We start from the raw sequence: 19823 nt of genomic DNA on the forward strand, positions 1-19823 counted from the left end.
GCAGCAGCAGGAGACACTGACAGAATGAAGAGAGGAAGCATGTCTAACTTCCAGATTTTGGCAAGGGGCAGTTTCTGGTGATGACAAGATCCCGGTAAGGCTTTGGCAGTACATAGCTGAGGTGTCTACAGGTAGGTAGCAGATTATGATTGAAAACAAACTGGTCAAAGAATAAGAGCCAGAGGTACCAGAGACTAGAGGGTTCATCTGCACAGGATTGAAGCTTTGAGAGGGAAGACAGGATTAGGGGCGCTGAGAGAAGGCCAAGGGCCCAAGTTCTTCACTGCATAAGAAGGCTGCAATCAGGTGACAGGGTGAAAAATGGGGTGATGAGTGAGAACACTGCCCAGTGGTACAAGCCTCAAGGGCTTGGTGTTGTTTCAGTTTTCAGGATGGAAGAGGATTTCTGGGATTGGTTACAGAGGACTGTATCCTTTGTTTAATTTCTGCACAATTTGTTTCGAGCTAGCAGCGCTACCTGTCCTCGCCTTCTAATGTGCAGCTAGTGTAGAGTCATGCAAGGGACAAAGGCCTACCATATAATACTTGATTTTCTGTAGGATGTCATCATTGGTCATAATAAGTTCTTTTGCTGTTGTCCCATCTGCTATGTTGGCTAAGATGCACAGTGTCTGGAAAAGAACAAAGGGCGGGAGGAGGTCAGGAAAGTTCTGAAGTCCCCAGACTCAAGCTCTTTCAAGAACCTGGGCAATTTCCCACCTGCAGTACATGTTCCTGATTCTCACATGTTCCCCTGTGAATGCCCTGATTTCTTATCCCCTAACATCACTGCCTAGAAAAGTAACCACACCTAAAAAAGTCTGCCTTAGGTAGACGAGAACCCAAATGCTTCAGAGGCTTCTTTCTAGGCATAAGCCATCACTGCTAGGCAAAGGCAGCCACGGTCATGTTATCACATAAATCAAAGGGAAAATGTAATTTATTATTTTCTTGAAATTTTCATTTTTAAGAGGCGCTCTTACTACTAACCCACAAGGTTTCTTCAAAGCAGTAGTCTCTTGAGTAGAAGCTTTGTAGGTGTTATAATTCCTCCTACGCCTCCTTCTAGATGCTACTTATTTCCAAGCCCATGACCTTCTAGATAAAGACCTGACCCTGTCCATTAGCCTCATGAGATGAGGACCTCTTGACTTTTTGGAACCCTACAAGAGGAACAGAAAGGGAAGCACAATGTGTGCAGGAGCTGGTCCAGGTTGGCCTAATGTGCAGGGTGGAGGGAGCCTGTGCCAGCTGGCACTCTTGAGGACAGTGCCCACCTTGGTACTGGAAGAAGAGCCTGCTCTTGTCAGCTGTTACATTCTCACAGCCAAACCAGCAGGTAGCAGGCATTAAGGTAAAGGTGAAGGGCCTGTGGCAGGAATACTGAGCCAGTGCCAGCCCCAGCAATTCCACAAACACTGGCCGAGCACCTGTAATGTGCCTGAACTCCGCCCACTCCACTGGGCAACAGGCTGAGATAGGAACAGGACACACTCCCTAACTCCAAAGGCGAACACACAGTTACATTTCACTGTGGTGCAACTGAGGTGAAAACAGAACTGAGAAAGCACCAAGTCCATCCGTGTGACAACACAAAGGCAGGGAAGGGCCAGGGAAGGTTTCTTGCAGGAAGTGACACCAAGTCCACGAGCACAGTGAGGAGTCACTCAAAGAAAAGGGACCAGAGGCGGGGACGGGATCTGAATTCAAATATATTTTCTCCAGTTTTAACCTTTTTCTTTGCTAGACTTTAGTTTGTTAAGCTTACAGGTTATAGCTAATTGAAGAGGATGTTTTCTTCCTATGGCCCAAACCCTCAAATATCTTAAAGGGTATATGGTCTTATTTTTCCTGGGTTAACAACACCACAGTGATTAGACTGTTAAGGAGTGAGTACTGAGGTTGTCCCTAGGATACAGGAAACAGAAAATGGACCATTTATGATCCAAGGCATTGGGGGACTATTATTCCAGGGTGCTTAGATCATAATGAGGAGACCCTGATATGCCCCACAAGTGGGAGAGAGATGACCTGAGGAAGATGTCAGATTTCAGTGACCTGAAATCTGGTACATGGTGTGTCTGTCAGAAGTGTTGACAGGCACAACATCCTTGAATTTTTCAGGACTGAGGAGACAGCAAAGAGGAAAAACAGGATTGGACTCTTGACTATGGACAAGAATTTAGACTCACCTAGGGAAGAACTACCTCTCTCTTACCTACTAGGACAAGGGATAGAAGGGAGGATTTCATGAAACAGCCCTCAGAATAGACTAGGCCAGCAAGATAGGCAAGTGATTCCCTTTCTTGCAGGTTAGAATACACCCATGCATCCTCAGGCTTGTCCAGCATGGCAGAGTGAGCTAGAGTTCTGCTCTCAAGCCCGCACACTCCTCCTGTGAGTATTCTGATGGAGACAAGAAACCAAATCTTAAAGAGACTAAGTTAGTTCTTGGGCCAAGCCTATTTAACACATGAGCTAGGGAGCAGAGATAAAAGCAACACACACACACACATACAAGCTTTCATGTGAACAACTGGAAATCAATGATACAGAGTAGTAATCGGCAAATTATGGACTGTAGGCGGAATCCAACCCAACCCAATACCTGTTTTGGTAAATAAAGTTTTACTGGAAGACAGCCACATCTACTTGCTTACATAATGTTTATACCTGAATTCAGGTTACAATATCGCAGTTAAGAAGTTGCTACAGAGACTGTATAGCCTGCCAACTTAAAATATTTACCTTGCCCTTTGTAGAAACAGTGTGCTAAACCCCTGAAATGAATAATGCAGTTTTAGTATGATGCTCAATAGGAGAGGTTAGAATGGACCACTTGTGTTCCTGTTTTAAGGTCAGATATGTTCACTATCTTGATCACAGTGATTGTTTCATGGCATATACATATGTCAACTTATCACACTGTATGCTTTAAATATATGTACCTTATTGTATATTAATATACCTCAATAAAATAGAAAAAGAGAATGTATCTTTGATTCTTTTGAGAAGAATGAAACGTCTAGCTAAAAAGCAGGCAGTTTAAGCCTCCCCATAGTCACCCACACTTCCCATTACCCAAACCTGTGTGAGTAGGTATCACTGGATTCTACCAAAACACCTTACTGTTGTTGGTCTTTTCTTTTGCCCCCATCCGAATCTTGCCTCACCTTTCTACCTTGCTTCGCTTTTCAAGTTAGTGGAATTCTATCTAGGTGAGCTGTCTTTACAGACAAATTTCTATGCTCTCCATGTAGAATAGTTTATTTTGACCACTGACTGCGTCTTTATTGTGTTCTAGAAATGAATCTCATTTACACTAACTTCAGTGATGCCTACAAATCATAGTTTTTCTGTGTTCAAATTTTGTTCATCATAAAACATAGTTGTTCATTACTGAATTTCAATAAGAATCACCTAAAATGTCTGTCTAAAATCACTTTGTCAAATCTATCACCTTCTTTGCTCACAAATTCCAACAGAGCTCCCAAGTCCTACTACTCTTGCCTCCTGGACTGCTCTTCTGAAGCCTGATGAATTGCTTTAACTCAGGAACACAGAGGGTAAGGAAGTGGGCCCAACTCTCCACAGATGATCTTGGGCAAGTTTCTTCCATATATGTAAGTGTAGAGCTCAATGAACTGTGAAATGAACACACCCATAGAGCCAACATTTAAGTCAGAAAGTTGAACATTACCATTATCTCAGATCTTGTGTTAAAAATATGTGTGCAGGTGACTTTTTCTTTTACGACAAAATGTCATATATACTATGTTAAAAATCTTGTAATAAACCCCAGGAACTAGAGAAAAGTAATTCCAAAACTGTTCCCTAATGAACATACAGCCTCTGTACTTTCATGTCTATCCTAAACTTGCCCTATTGAAACACAACAGAAAGAAGGGGTATGGGATAGAAATAAGGAAGAGGGATGTATGAGAGTAAAGAAATAAAAGATGTCTTCAGCATAAGGGGGTTTTCATCAGGAAGTTGCAGGAATCTGGTTCAGAGCATAGTGATACGGAGGGCTAGAAATGTGAATCCTGGGAAAAGGATTCATTCTAAGATGGTCAGAGGCATCCATCCCCATAGTGACAGACAGTGTATATAGTGCATGACACAGGGTAAAACTATAGACTCTGCTCATGTCTTCTTCCATTCCAGGAGGAGGAATTCTTGAAAAGAGTTTCAGGGATGGTGGAGGGTCTTTTCCTTCAGACCCTTCCTGTGTCTACAGCACTTCTGAACTCAGCACTGTCTTTTGCAACAGAGTGACTCAGGAGGTTCCTAACTACTATTCCTCTTGGTACTCACACTCAAAAGATATTCCTCAAAAAAAAAGGGGGAACACATACCTGCTCTTTGACTTCAATGTTATGCTCCCCTTCCAAAATAAGAGTGACAGCTTGCATAATTTGCTTTCCGTGAGTGCTCATTATTTTATCTATGTGCTGCAAAACAATGGGAAATCCACAATTATCATCTGGAGAACAAAGAAAAAGACAATAGGAAAGAACAGAAGGCTTCTAAAAGTTAAACATTACAGGGCAGTACACAATTGCTTCATAGAGAACACCATGAGTATAGGACCAGAGGCCACAGAACCCTGTTTACAAGTATGTTGTTGCTGTTCAGTCGTTGTGTCCAACTCTTTGCAACCTCATGGACTGCAGCATTCCAGGCTTCTCTGTCCTCCATTATCTCCCAGAGTTTGCTCAAATTCAAGTCAATTTATTGCATGCTGACGATATATTGTTTTTTTTTTTTTTTTTAATAAAAAAAAAATTGAAGGTTTGTAGTAACCGTGTGGAGCAAGTCTATTGGTGCCACTTTTCCAACAGCATTATTTTTTAATTAGGGCATGTTAACAATACATTTTCTTCTTAAGACATAATGCTTATTACATGCTTAACAGACTATAGCACAGTGTAAATGTAACTTTTACATGCACTGGGAAATCAAAAAAATTCTTGTGACTTGTTTTATTGCAGTGGTCTGGAAACCAAAACCAGCAGTATCTCCAAGGTGTGCCTGTATTATGTTGTGAAGCTATATTTTGCCTTCAATTTTTTGCTGTTGATGACTTCAAGATGAAGATAGCAGACACTTGGCCTGACAGAATATAGAACTGCAATCACTGAGGATTCTTGAGCCCAAAGATACTAAATAGTAAGGAAGCTAAAAAATGGATTGGGGAGGGGGAGAAGCCAGGGACCTGGAAAATATGGTGTAGATTTACTAATACGCTTTTGGGGCACAAATGTACAGAAAGGACTCAGAACAAAAATGATGCACACAGAAGGGAACCACCCATGTTTATCTGCCTGAAGGCCACTGACCCTGCTGCTTGGGGAACATTAGAGAACAGCAAGAAAGACACCACAACAAGGCTCAGCCTCTCCTGCTCTGACATATGCCCACTGCTCTCCAGGCTGACACCTCTAGAGGTCAGTCCAGTCAATGTGGCCAAGGAGATGGCACTGAGGAGTCTACCAAGGGACAGAAGCTCAGGCCCCAGAGATTAAGAGATTTAGGCAGATGAGAAAACCCATTCTGGCCGGCAAACCAAGTCAGAATAAAGCAACAAAGGCAGGCTCCCATCTAGCATGTAGGACCAAGAGGGGGAGACAGGACAGGCAGTGCAGGAGTGGAGGCCACATGGTGAAGCAGCTCCAGAACATCTAGGAAGGTGACAGGTCTAAATATCAACTCCTGGCCTTTCTGGCAAGGAGCATGCCTTGGATCATAACTTCTGGGCAGATATTGATGGGAGCAGAGAGGCAGGGCAGTGCTCTGTAATGTATATGCCAGGCTAGTTAATCTGGAAACTAGGGTGATTTTACTTACAGGGCGAGTAGAGAGTAGGTTTCTAAGAAGTCCCAATGTCTTCATCAGCACATTCAAATCTGAATCTGATAATAACCGGAAGAGCTGTTCAGTACTCAAGCTTCGCAAAATATCTGCTTTTATTTTTTGTTCAGCCTGAAATGCCATATTCTGGAAGGATTAAAGAAGTTTCAAGAATCACGTCTACATTTGCTTTATTAAATTATATTTTAATAGTAATTCTAATAATTTTCAAGTATAAACAGAATCTGCAGAAAATCCTTAAGGATAAGCCACATTATTTTTCTAATTCCTGTTAATCACCTATAATTCTGTCTGTCAAGAGAAAAGTTAACTGTCACTCCTATACATACTCCTCAATGAGAAATACAACCACTTTCTGACATGGCATCTTCATGTCTTAAGACTTTTCCAATAAATACAAAACCTACTATTATAATTTTTAAATTTTCATTTACTTAGTTCAATTTATTTAAACTACAAAAACAAAACAGTTCACCCATTTCTCCCACCCCCACCCCCACCTCTGGAACCACCAATCTGTTCTCTGTATCTATGAGCTTGGTTATTATTTTCGAGAATACCCTTCTGGCTATCAAGTTGCTTTCCGTGTACTTCAATAACAAAATGACTGCTAACAACTATACTGTGACAAGTACTTTGAGAAAGACTTTAAGCTACTCCTCTATTATGCATGAAATAAACAGCAGGTTTTGTTAACTTTACTGGCACAAACCACCTACTGCATTCACAGTTCTCCGGTACTGCTGATATGGCTGGCCATACCATGCAGGAGGTTCTCAGGGGCGGAGGGGAGAGATGTACCCAAGACCAGCAGCCCCAGATGGCCAGGAGCTATTTTGCTCCTTTTTCTCCTTTCTGGACATATTATAGATTACCCTAGCTTAACCTGAAGCAATAACAACATGTCTGAAGGAAAAAAAAAAAAAAAAAAAGGCAAATTCCAAATAATTCATAAATCAACTTCTGGTTTAAAAATCGCTTGTAACTTGAGCCCCACAGAACACACACACACACACACACACACACACACACACACACACACACACACAAAATCTCTTGTAAACTAGAGACTTAATATAATATGTGGTTATTGCCCTCCAGGAACTTTTTGAAATTAAGGATCTAAGACATATGAAAGATGAAATTCTGAATATAGGCAACACGTCAGAGCAAAAAGAGTACTGGGTTGGGTGTCAAGAAACCCAGGCCAAAGAGAATTCCAAGGGTTTATATTCTGTGAACGAGAACATAACAGCTGGTAATAAGGAGATTGATGAGAATAAGACAGTTAATATGAATTTGAAGAGTGGGGTAAGTTTAGTTTTCAGCATTAAAACTGTACTTGTCAGAGAGCCCTCAAATGAAGTCCCATTAGCCACTGAAGTGACAACCTGGGAAACGGAACAATTCTACCTGGATATGCATATTCCAAAGCAACCTCTTCTGTGAGGGGAGCTGAAACCATGAGCGCAGATGAAGTCCCTGAAACTATAGTGTAAAGGGAAGTGGAAACTGGGAAACGAAACTTGGGGGAGTGTCTCTTGAGAAAAAGCTTGAAAAGGAGGCTGAGTACAAAGTGAGGGGGAAAAAAATTCCTGGGAAAGAGTTTCAAGAAAGAGAAGTCCAAAAGCTGTTAAGTTAAGAAGAAAAATAACTGAATCTGATACACTCAGTGCTTTCCTGAAAGACGAGTATTTCCATCCCAAAATTTGGGTGAAAAGACAGCAGACACAGCACAGTACCAGAGGATGAACACGGGCCGGGGACAGGCCCAGAACCCGTTTCTAGCATGTATTAGCTGTGAGGCCTTAGATGATTCATTTACCCTCTAAATTCCATTTTCTCAATTGCAAGGTGGATCAATACCAATATAATGTAAAATAAAAATTACAGATAGCAAATATAAACTCTTAGCTTAGTTTCTGGCATATTGGATTGAATTATTAACTGCTATAATTATGTTTTAAAAACTCATGTAGAATTATGCTTTATTTTCAATTTCAATAGATTTTATTTGAAAAAATTTTAAGGAAAAATGGTTTTCTGACTTCATAGTTACACAGTTTTAGAATTCAGATTATTACAAGTTATTCACTAGACACTGCTAAGAAATTATTGAGCATGTATACCTAACTCTCTTACCTTGGGCAAGCTGTTCAACCACTCTGTGCTTAGTTTTCTCATCTGTAAAATACGTATACTCTAGCTTACTTCACAAAGACGTTTTAAAGGAGACACAAAACCACCCTGCAAAGTACGTAGCTCTACACAGATATCAATGAGTTCATGATGAGGAAAACTTTTTCCCCCAAATTCTACTTTTCTTAATAAATAGGAGAACCAAGGAACACAGTGGCCATGAAACTTGCTTATATTCAAATCTGAAAGGTGAATGAAATCTTTTAGGTCCTAAGTCTTTATAAAACTGAGCCAAAAGAGTTAAGATTTTAAAAAAGAAAATTTCAGACATTCCAAATAAAACATTCTTTAGAAAACATTCAGTAACTGCTTTCTCCTCTTTGTGAAACATACCATTAAAGCCCAAATTCCATTCACTCGTAAAGCAGGATTTTCACTTTGGGTTAGTCCACAAAGTAGCTCTACAGCTCCTGATTCTAAAATTGGCTGCGATTGGAAAGGAGAAAAAACAGTTTTAAAGACAGGTTTGTAAATGAAGTGTATATAATAACACAGCCTGGCACTCTGCCTACGATTTCTTTCCTCCTGTTACCAATTCCAAGCAACCTTCACAAGGCAGGGAGTGAGGTGGCTACAAAAATCACCTTGAGAAGGGCAAGTGTAGGGACAATGACTCTGTCACAGATCCAAAAGCCAAAGTAAAGCCTGTTGTCTCCTTTTTCCCTGTAGTCCTGAGAGTCTCAGGAGATATCCCACTTCTGTGTATGTTCACTCTTGCCCTTATGATCTGTTACCTAGTTCCGCACTCTCCCTGCCCTCCTCTGAGACAGCCACTCCCTGCTCTGCTGCAGCATGTGTCCCAGTGTTCCTCACAAACTGTGACTATGAAGCGACATGGTTGGTTTAGAACAGAACTAACTTCCTTCCAAATTGTTAATCTTACTCGTCAATGTGCTGCAGAATTCAGCTTTTGGAACTACTTTCAGGACTACCTATCAATTATACAAGCAAAATACTCTTGTACTTTTATAGTCAAGTATAAGTATAAATATTTAGTCAAATATTTTAGGTATTAAATGTGATACATTTTATACCTAAAATAGCATGCGTTAGTCTGACGACTTGCTTTATTTATGATATTTGGCTGAAAATAGGTTTTGATAGTTTCTAAAAAATTCAAACCTTAGAGGACTGATTTACCATCACCAGCGAATGCTTGAAAGGTCTATTTTTGAAGTGGGTTCTAGAAATGTCTTAAGCAATTCAGACTTGCATACCAAGACAAAGGTCAGTGCCCTTCAAGATGACATTTTTGAAGGAAAATACACTTTACTAGAACAAACTGTACAGTTAAAAAAACCATTTTATTTTAAAATAAGTTTAAACTTATAAGGTAGCAAGACCAATTTAAGGAACTTCCATATATTCTTCTCCCAGATTCACCAATTTTTAACATGCTGCCATATTTGTTTTATCATTATGTCTCACATTCTACACACCCATATCCACATTATTTACCCTTTTACTGAACCATTTAAAAGTAGAATGAAAACATCATGCCACTTTACCCTGAATACCTCAATGAGTATTCCTAAGAACAAGGATATTCTCTTAGATAACCATAGAACAGTTACCAAATTCAGAAAAACTGAAAGTAAAACAATACTTTTATTGAAACTACTCCATATTCCAGTTGTGTCAACTAGCCCAATAAACGCTTATACCATTTCCTTCCCTTCCAGTTAAGAATCCAGTTTACTTTTAATACTAAAAAAAATCAATCATGTTAATGACTCTACACCAGAGCCCATCTACCTTCCTTTCTAGCTAAATATTCTGAAGGTAGCTGTTCAGGATGATTAAAAGTGTCACACTGACTGCAACCACATCATCCTCAGCAGAGACAGGCGCTCTGGTGCCCTATCCTGCCTCCCCTTCTTTCAGAACAATTACCAGTCTCTCCACTTTGTCCCAAGATTTCCGCTTGCTGAATGACGGTCTCTGAACCACCACCTCATTACTAATGTCTTCCTAAACACCAGTCAAAAGCCTGAAGTATTACAGTGCAGGAAAGAAATTCACCAAAATGGGACACTAAATGCACTTAATATCGGATGGTGTCCAAACCTAGCTCATGACTAGGCAGACCATAGATATTTCAACACTGTAAAACTAATTCTATCAGGTAACCTCTTCCCTTTATTAAAATTTATTTCCATTTTCTCTATCATAAAAACAATGCATGCACAAACAATGTATAAAATGCATATAAGGTGAAAAAAAAATCCCAAATGTAAACCCTCCCTAAATAAGTACCATTAACATTAAAAAGATTACTTTTCAAAATAAAGCTTAAAAAAAAAAAAAAAAAGATTACTTTTCAGTGCCAGCAGTTATCTCCTTGCAATGCCATGTAATCTTGGTTTACAAAATTGGGTCTTAATTCATTCTTTAGTAAATATAATTTGAAAATAGTCTATTACTTGTGTAATTATTTTCTATATTTACAATTTTAGACATTCAGATTGACTATAAGCTATAGTCTCTTTAAAATAAGCTGCATATGCCAGGCAGAGAAGGGCTAACAGGGAATGACAACTATATTTTAAAATTAATTTAATGCCCCCCAACACCCAACATCCAAACAATTCAGAAGTAGTGTTAAACCCCAAGCCTCAAATTTTAATGTCAACTACTGTGAAAATTATTTAACTAAGCTCTAGACTGGGCAGAAGTCATCTAGGAAGAGAAAATCAACACTAACCTCTTTGCTTGGAGAAAATTCAAGAAGGAGATTACATAGCATGGACGATGCTACTACTAGGATTTCATCTGGTGCATTCTGTAAAACCTATGGAATTAAAAAAAAGGATACTATTAATAGTTTGCAATTGTGCAGGTGAGATCATCAGAATCAATGAGAACAAAAACAATTTATCTTTTAATCTGATTTCTCATCTTGGAGAGACAGGAAAGATCCACCTGACGCTGAGTGAGACTTCACCTAGTGCTGTCATGATGACTGACAAGGCCCTCAGGTCTGTCTTGCTGGAGAACTACAGCTCACCACTACATGGAAAAGGAGACAGACACGAGTCAGGGATGGGGTGCTCTATGCAAAAAGTCTGAAGACCAGAGAACTGCTCTGAGGCAAGTTAACCCAATTGATTCCACCACATCAGGCACTTAGGAAACCACAGAACTGCCCGAGGGCCTGAGCCTTTCCGTTGCTTCTGGAAGGACCTGTCTGAACAGGAATGTGGATGGATCAAACTATGACACAGGAAGAGCAAGGTGAAGAACTGGTTCTCAGGACTGGAATCACATGGTCCTGACCGTCACTCCTCCACTTATTACGTGTGAAAATGTAAGCACATTTCTTAACCTCTCTGAGACTTCACAACACTTCCTGATAGGAATATTTAAGATTAAATGTCATTTGCTGAATAAGGGAAGTGGCATAGCATGGAAATAAGAATGTAGAATGCCTGAATGCAAATTTCAGTTCAATTACTTAATAAGTTTATGAATTTCTTGCCTGTAAAATGAGGATAATAACAGAGTCTGCTTCAGGGATTTGTATAAAAATTAATATATAAAAAGATTTTAGAGCAGAAACTATCACACAGTAATGGCTACATAAAAATAAGGTTTTAAAAAAAGGTAACTCCTTGCCATAATTGCTATTAGGCACAATATCAGACTCATACAAGTTATACAGCAAACTATCATGGACTCTTGCTGAACTTAGAGAAGACAACACAGCATGATGACAAAGGTTAATTGCTGTTAGCTATTATCAGAACCCCTTCCTTCTAGATTCAAAGAGAGAAGGCTTCATAAGCACCACCAGTTATATGCCATATCCACTTCAGAGAAATCCTTTGCACTTGGAATCAGACCAGGATCAGGCTTATGACCCCAAAAGGAATCCTAGGAGTTCTAGTTACACAAAATGAAAATGGATCATTAAAAAAAAGAAAAAATTCAGAGAGTTAAATGATTATCTGCTTTCTTCAGCTAAATCAAGTCTGAAGTTCCCATGTTAAGAATAAACAAGAATTACAAAATCGAAGCAATTCTCCTAAAATACTGTGTTTTAAGTCTCCTGTGAATTTTTAGCTGGGTGATAAAGATCAAATCTCATATACTATGCTGGCCAATCTCTGTGTTCGCCATAATCTACTCTAAGACTCTGTTCACCCTTCCCTTCCCTTGCCATGTCCTTCCTACATCTCTATCCATGCTTTAAAGTCATCTTCTTCCAGAAGCCTTCTTGAAGCCCTTCCAAAAAGAAGTCATTCTATCTTCCTGAATCCACTGCTATTGTCTGTGACCTCTCTTAGGGCCCGTATTACTGTCCACTATTCAAATTCTTTGTGCAGCCCTGCCAATCTCCTTTCCTACTTACAAACTAAAGCTTTTTGAAAGAATAATCTACAATAATATCTATAGTTTAATTTATCCAGGCCTAAGTGGCACTGCACAAAGTGGGCACTCAAAGAATGCTTATGAATTAAGAGAAATAATGATTTTCCAAAATTATACTACTTAGAATCATTGGTTGAAATAAGTGAATGCCAAACAAGGCTTTAAAAAGTTGCTTTGTTTCTTGTCTATGTGTTCAGGAATTTACAATAATATGAATTCAGGGTAGTGTATTTTGGGAGGAAGGGACATTCTGTGTCTTGTTAAGAAAAAAAAAAAAAGACTTTCAAAATGTGTATTTTTTAAACAAGAACCATTAATAAATAGTTACTACTTGTTTCACAAAGTTGCTTTACTTTTATGATTCATTTTAAAAAATATTATTTGTTTTACAGAGATTCATGTGCTTTTACCAAATTTTATTCTCAAATTAGATAACACTAAATGATAAAACAGAAGACATGCTAGAAAAATTCAAGAAATTCTTGAAAGCATTTACTCAGTACAGTATCAGATATAACATACGAAATTTAGAAGCTGACATCCAACACTGACCAAATAGAATTTCACCAAAATAAGAACAAAAAATAATCCACAAATGAAAGTTTTAGTTAAAACTGAATGCCTACTCTTCTACAGTTTGCTAATCAACATTTAAAAACACAGACAAGAAAAAGGGGGAAAAGAATCAATAGATATGCAAGCAATCTCTGAACTAAGAAAAACCTAAAAGTACCTGAAATAAATCACTCATTTACTTTCAGGGATTTAATACTATACTTTAAATGTGCAAACACAGTAATAGTTTGATGGTAATTATACCCACATGTACCCAAGTGCACAAATCCTTTTAGACTGCTCACCCAACTTGTGCCCAGGCAGAACTAGTCAGAAACCACTTCTGATTCATATGATAGAGGGGTTCTGAGCTGAGCAATCAGAATGAGCAATGAGCAATGGCTCCAGAGAAAATATCTGGAAGCTATTTTGGGAAATAGGAGAGCACTTAAAAAAAAATCTTGAATGGACAGAATCAATAAACTAAGATGAAGCTGCTACAAAAAAAGGTGCAATCTAAGAACAAGAAAGAGTGGCAACAGTAAACTTCCTTTCCTGGGGAAGGCAGTGGCCCAACCCTTCCAGCTGGTGCCCGCCTTCCACCCAGTGCCCACGGCGCACCCTCCACCACAGTCCTGAAGGCGGCTCAGTCCTCCTTCACACACCACACGTAATGTTTCTGCTCTTCAGGCTATTCCTCTCTAGGAAATCCTCCTGCCTTCCTTCTGCCTTCAAAGTCACTTTATAATCTGACAGAAGCCTCTCCCAATTATTCTGACTAAGTCTACCACACAGAAGCCTCTACTGTAACCGAGGCTTTAAGCTGAGGGCAAGAGCTCCGTAGTACAAATTTTTGGTAGACTTACTGTGCCCGGAGGCTTTCACAGTAGGTACTAAAAAGCAAAACAAAAAGCCAAAAACTTAGACAAAAAAAATCTGCAGATCAAACGCAAAGTATACAGTTGCTTAAAAAAAAAAGAAAAAAGATGGTGAGACCACAGTGACCTGTGGTTCTGTAATGTATGAGGGATAACATTATTAGCAGAAACCTGATGCATATTCTAAGTCTCAATTCAGATACTTCTTTGACCTAAACCACCCTTTTTTGTGTGTGTACCCTCAAAGGAAAGACCTTTAGGTCTTAACAAAGAAGTCTTTCTGGAATGGAGAGGCAGGAAGTAGCAACTTTTTAAAAATATTAAGGGAGTGCCAAAAGACTAAGAACAGGTTATATCTGTAAATGGCTGATTCCGTTCTTTTTTAACAACTAAAAATCACAAAGATGACTCTGGATATAAGTCTAAAGTATAATACTAGTCACAAAGGAAGATCAGATGAGTAACTGAAGTTTTATTTCATGAAAGAAAGCCAGGTGTGTACTTCCCTTGTCACACATGAGATGCTGACCTCAGAAACACAGTCCGCGTGTTCTAAAGAGGCTTAGAACATCAGATCGGAGGAGATCAATGTTCACAACGCTTTAACATAAAAATGAGACACACTCCTAGATCAGGGAGAGCTGTCAGCTACCTTGCCCACTAATGGCTCTGCGGGAATAGGTGTGGACTTGATGTTTTCTTCTTACCTTCATTAAAGGTTTCCACACGGCATGATCCTGGAAACTGGTTCGAAGCTGCTGCACAGATCTAGATAAACTGTGCAAACATCTACAAAGAATAATCAAAATTAGCTTCACAAGAAGCCAAAACTTTTCTTTTTAAAACACACTGCTGGGCATTGCACAATTACTAATATACATTTCAAGTTTATCTACACACAGCGTTAATTCAACTACTTCAGGACTTCATGGGCTTTTCAAGCTAGTTTCTCTGTTAAATAGTGTTACACACTGTATGAATTCACCTGAGAATACTGTCAAGTAACATTTGGATTCTGTGCTTACTTGGTGAAGGTCCGGAAAGGAAAAAGGTTAAACACATGGCAAAGGATTTTTATTCAGGCCATTTAAAGCTCATACCTGACGGCAGCTAACCGCACCTTGACACTAGACTCAGACAAGCCAGTCACAATTCGGTCCATCATATTTTCAGTGTCAATGATCTGGAGAAAAAGGTTAATGCTGCATAAATAACAACACGAAGATGACAAACTTCACTGCTTGTAAATGCAAGTATGTTAATGTCCATTTTACGTTTAATGCTGTTTTTAGCAAGAGTTTTGGCCTCTGGAACAATCACTTTGCAGTGGGGGCAGACAGCTGATCAGAAAGGTGTGACTACCCCACCAAGGAACTGCCAGGCGGAATGGTAGGCGTAAAGGGCAGATTATGTTTTCTTTATTTTTAAAGACACTTAAAACAATAATTACATGTGATAAATATTGTGGTGGTGTTGCATAAATAGTTTTGAGAAAAAGCAAGATATAACTGAACTACCATTGGGCAGGTTCCTGCCAGAGTGAATTTCTCGAAAAATTATGGTCCACACTCAGTCCTTAAGAAATCTGTGGGTTTCTGACAGAGCCATCCTGTGGCCACTCTCTTACCAAGCAAACTGAAACTAAGCTAAATATTTAGAAAAGTAATCTTTGCCAACTTTCACTGTAGCACTAAGTCCTGCTACTTGTAATTATTACAGTCATGAAGCTTTATTATTTTTTAAATTTAGGAAAAAGAAAGCCTATGATTGTCCAATGTAGAGGCACAAAATAGTATGTGGAAGAAATTAATTTGTGTGGTCCTATGAAAAAACAGCATATTAGAAAAAAAGCTAATGCAATCACAACACAAATATTAACAAAAACAACTATTTGTTGAGCACTTCTATGTGGCAGGCATTGTGCTAGTAAGTATGTTACATTCTGAGAATTAAGCCTTTTGTAGGCATTATTATTCCCCATCAGCACATTAGGAAATTGAGGATTCTAGATAACTGAGAGTTCGCCTAGCATCACAGAGCTGAGATAGGAATCCAGGCATCAGACTCTGGAGTCCTCATGCGCAGCCACACTTGTCATACTGCCATGGTTAGAGAAGGGCTGGGTCTGTGCTCATCAGGTAGCTCCCAGTGCGGGCAACACAACTGGAGTCATTATTTTCACCCGGGAGAACACCCGGTTGGGCAAACATGTACAAAGATCACCTGTGGAGTTTAACAAATTCCCAGGCCAATTAAATCGGATTCTCTGTGCTGGGCCCAGGCACCCGTATGTTTTTAGAAAGCTCCTCAGAGTCCAGTGTGCAGCAAGGTTGAGGGCCACTGACCTAGGCTAAAATGAGAGGCGTTAGAAGCCTGACCTCAGAACAGGAGAGGATGGGAAATCTCAGGATGTTCAAGCCAAATGGGACGAGAAGAATTGAAATGAACGGTGCCTGGGGGAAATCTGAGGATGTTCAAGCCAAACGGGAAGAGAAGAATTGAAATGAACAATGCCTGGGAGAAAGACCATCGACTATTTAAGAACAGGCAACCACACTGCAGTCATAGGGCAGGAGGAATGCTCATTTTAAAAAAGAAAAAAAAAGTAATGATTTGCAGGTTCCAAAGTAGCTGATGAAAACTTACATGTTGATCTATTTCTCAGCCTAGACCAAACCTCATCTCATCCTTTCCTTTGTGCACATCCGCCCTCTGTCCTCCCTGTCATCTCCAGCCCCTGAACACCACCCTTCTCACTGTCTATCAACCTGACCCTCATATATCTTCTCTTTGACCTGGATGTCATGCTCAGATACTCCACATATTAATTAGACTCCTTTCCACTGTCCTCCCACCACTCAGTTCTGTTGCAGATCCCAAAATGCTGACTATTTACAATAGCTAGGACATGGAAGCAACTTAGATGTTCACAGAAAGATGAATGGATAAAGAAGATATGGTACATATATACAATGGAATATTACTCAGCCGTAAAAAGGAACAAATTTGAGTCAGTGGTAGTGAGGTGGATGAGCCTAGAGCCTGTTATACAGAGTGAAATAAATCAGAAAGACAAAAACAAATACTGTATATTAACACATAAATATGGAATCTAGAAAAATGGTACTGATGAAAACTATTTGCAGGGAAGCAGTGGAGATGCAGATGTAGAGAACAGACTTGCAGACACAGAGAGGAAAGGAGTGGGTGGGACGAATGGAAAAAGTAACACTGACATATACATTCTATTATGTGTAAAACAGATTACTAGTGGGAAGCTGCTGTATAGCACAGGGACCCCAGCCTGGCACTCTGTGATGGCTGAGAGGGGTGGAATGCGGGGAGGAGAGAGAGACTCAGGAGGGAGGCGACTTATGTATACTTAATGGCTGATTCTTGTTGTTGTATGGCAGAAACCAAGAACATTGTAAAGCAATTTTCTGCCAATTAAAAATAAATAAACAAAAAACCCTGCTGATATTAGAATAAAAAAACCACCAAGCCTGCCTGCCTGGTCCCAGGGCATGCCACCCTGCTCACTGTGGGCCCATGAGCCTTGCACTCTGCTGCAGGAGACACCGTTTTTCTCACAATGTTTCTCTCCTCCTTCTAGTGCTTCTATTCTCCCTGATCCCCTCAGTCCATCTGCGCTCACCTCATTCTCCAGGGTCACTGCTTTCTTTCTGGGACACAAGTTGCCTTAACTTCCTTCTTCTCATTAACATGTCTCCATACTTTTCTTCACTCCTGTTGAGGCTGGGTACTTCCAGCTCAAAGCCCTTCTCGCTTCTCCACTCCTCTTCTTCAATCTTTACTCTGCTCTAACCAACTGAGTCCCCTTCCTACGTCTGCCTCACTTCCCATTCCCACTTCTATTTAAAAGACTTAAGTGCCCAAACTTTAGACTTTTCACCCCTTCCCTTCCTTAAATGGACATGCATCCTAAAGTTCTGTTCATTCTCACTCTACATAAATGAAAAGGCTGGGACTTTGAAATCAGCTTGATATGGATACTTCCTTTTCCTGAACTCTAGCTTCATATTCCTAACTGCCTGCTCAATGCAAACTTAGTTTCCATGAAATCTAACCCATTATGTCCCACACTGAGTTAATCTTCCCTCCTAAATGTGCTCTTTCTCCATGTCTGTCTCTGTCACTCTGTTAAAGGTGTTATTATTCTCCCCATCACCAAGGCACTACATTTGTTAATTCTGATTTCATCTCTTCCTGAACACCCCATCAAGTGATTTTGCACTCTACACCTTTTATTCATCCTCTTACTGATCTCACTCCAATAAACTTATTAGGACCTTATTATTATTTCTTTGGGATTACAGCCTTTCCCAAGTTACCTAATCTTCTGTGCTACAGCAACTGTCAAAGACTGCTTGACTGACAGGTTCCTTCAATCAAGCACTAGCCATTGTTCTCGAAAAAGGCAAGGCCAAACCATGGGCCTTCGGCACGGGAAGGAAATTAAAAGCTGGGGCAAAAATCTGGGCACTGAATAGCTAGATGCAGAAGTCTGAAAGCTCCTCCATGACTTGGGAAATAATTCCTACTTAAGAATAAGAAGGGATAACTTGGGAGAAACAGTTCCCTGTATTGAGTGTAATCACATTACCAGAAAATAAAGTGTTGAGGGCTAGGAAAGGCACAGGGGCAGGGACACCTGATTACGCTCCAAGACCTGAGAAATACTATTAGACTGGCTCTGCTGCTTAAGAAACCTGGGCACAGTAAATACAGACATGCAAGAGGCTCCTGGACAATATTTACCGGCCACATCCCACCAAAGATGGAAATCTGCCAAGGCACAGGACAGGTGTAGTAGTCATGTAGACATACAGATCCATTCCTGCGTCTGAGCAACTCGCTTGACCTCTCTGGGCCTTCAGGAAAACGAGGGGATACAGCAATAATTATTTTACTTCCAATTCTTTGAAGTCAGGGAAATAAAAATCGTGTAAGTCTGTCTGGGCAAAACTGCTGTGATGTTCAGAAATGACATGGGGAGCCAGGTTGGTTAGAAGAGAATGGAGATAGTGCAGGACAGGGGGACAAAATCAGGGAGCAGGCAAGGAAGGGCAAACAGGACACAGCTCCGATTTACATGCCCACATTTATCTATTCAGCAAATATCTGCGTGCCCCCTGAGTGCTAGGCATGGTGTTAAAACTTGAAGATACAGTAATGGAGGAGAGAGAGCCCTTGTTCCCAATAAACTTATAGTGTTGAATAAGCAAGTGCAATCAACTATTTAATGAGTGCTATGGCACTTGAATCTATGTCAGTAAGAGCACTTTAGGAATGACACAAGTCATGGGGCTAAGGCAAACAGAGTGAAATAAGTACAAAAGGTAAGTAGGAAAAACGCCCATTCTCAAGAGTGGGAGTTCTATTATCAACTGGGAAGTGGACATTTAATTCAAGAAGAAAATGTTCTGGCTCAGACCAGAGAACACTGGAGAACTGTGCTAGTGGTCAGTCACTGAAACACAGAGTGGAGCTTTGAACTTTCTTTCAAGTTTCCTGGGGGGTGTGATGGCTAACACTTCGGGGATAGAGGGGAGCTATAAGGTAGATGGAAAACCTCGCTCCTGATTTAGGATATCAAGTAGTAGAACTATCTGGAAGTATATTCCCTTCAGACTATTGGTCATATTCTATCAACATGTCTGCAGTAGGAGGCCCAGATTTGTAACTAAATTCATCATAGCGGAACCCTCCTAGGGTTCCAGAAAGCACACTACTTAAGTGTCTGATCTACCTTTTCCATTAAGGTATCAGTCGGGGAGCAAGTGGGTAAAAATGATGCAAAGTCAGAATGTGAATGAATTTAGGTTTCAAACCCCAAAGAGTGCCCTGAGAGGCTACATGAATGAGCAACAGGATCTAACTGCAATTGTAGCCTTGAGCAGACTGAGACATCTATGCAGGGATAAA

At 40.0% G+C, this 19823-nt stretch overlaps 1 protein-coding gene across 8 annotated transcripts in view; it reads right to left on the reverse strand.

Annotated features, from left to right (window-relative positions):
• The window catches only part of ARMC8 (armadillo repeat containing 8), a 110342-nt gene that overhangs the window by 12119 nt on the left and 78400 nt on the right, over nt 1-19823 (reverse strand). For 5 of the 8 annotated variants that reach the window (XM_055569579.1, XM_055569578.1, XM_055569573.1 and 2 more), the window contains 8 exons: nt 14978-15060; nt 14585-14666; nt 10778-10864; nt 8407-8499; nt 8017-8058; nt 5851-6000; nt 4359-4454; nt 537-632 (listed from right to left, as the gene is read on the reverse strand). In XM_055569579.1, the coding sequence (XP_055425554.1) occupies nt 537-632; nt 4359-4454; nt 5851-6000; nt 8017-8058; nt 8407-8499; nt 10778-10864; nt 14585-14666; nt 14978-15060 (729 nt within the window). The remainder of the gene's footprint in view (nt 1-536; nt 633-4358; nt 4455-5850; nt 6001-8016; nt 8059-8406; nt 8500-10777; nt 10865-14584; nt 14667-14977; nt 15061-19823) is intronic. The other 3 variants (XM_055569575.1, XM_055569580.1, XM_055569576.1) reach the window with 1 other exon arrangement.

This window comes from Bubalus kerabau, chromosome 2, assembly GCF_029407905.1.
Source record: "Bubalus kerabau isolate K-KA32 ecotype Philippines breed swamp buffalo chromosome 2, PCC_UOA_SB_1v2, whole genome shotgun sequence".
In the NCBI taxonomy this organism is placed as follows: domain Eukaryota; kingdom Metazoa; phylum Chordata; class Mammalia; order Artiodactyla; family Bovidae; genus Bubalus; species Bubalus kerabau.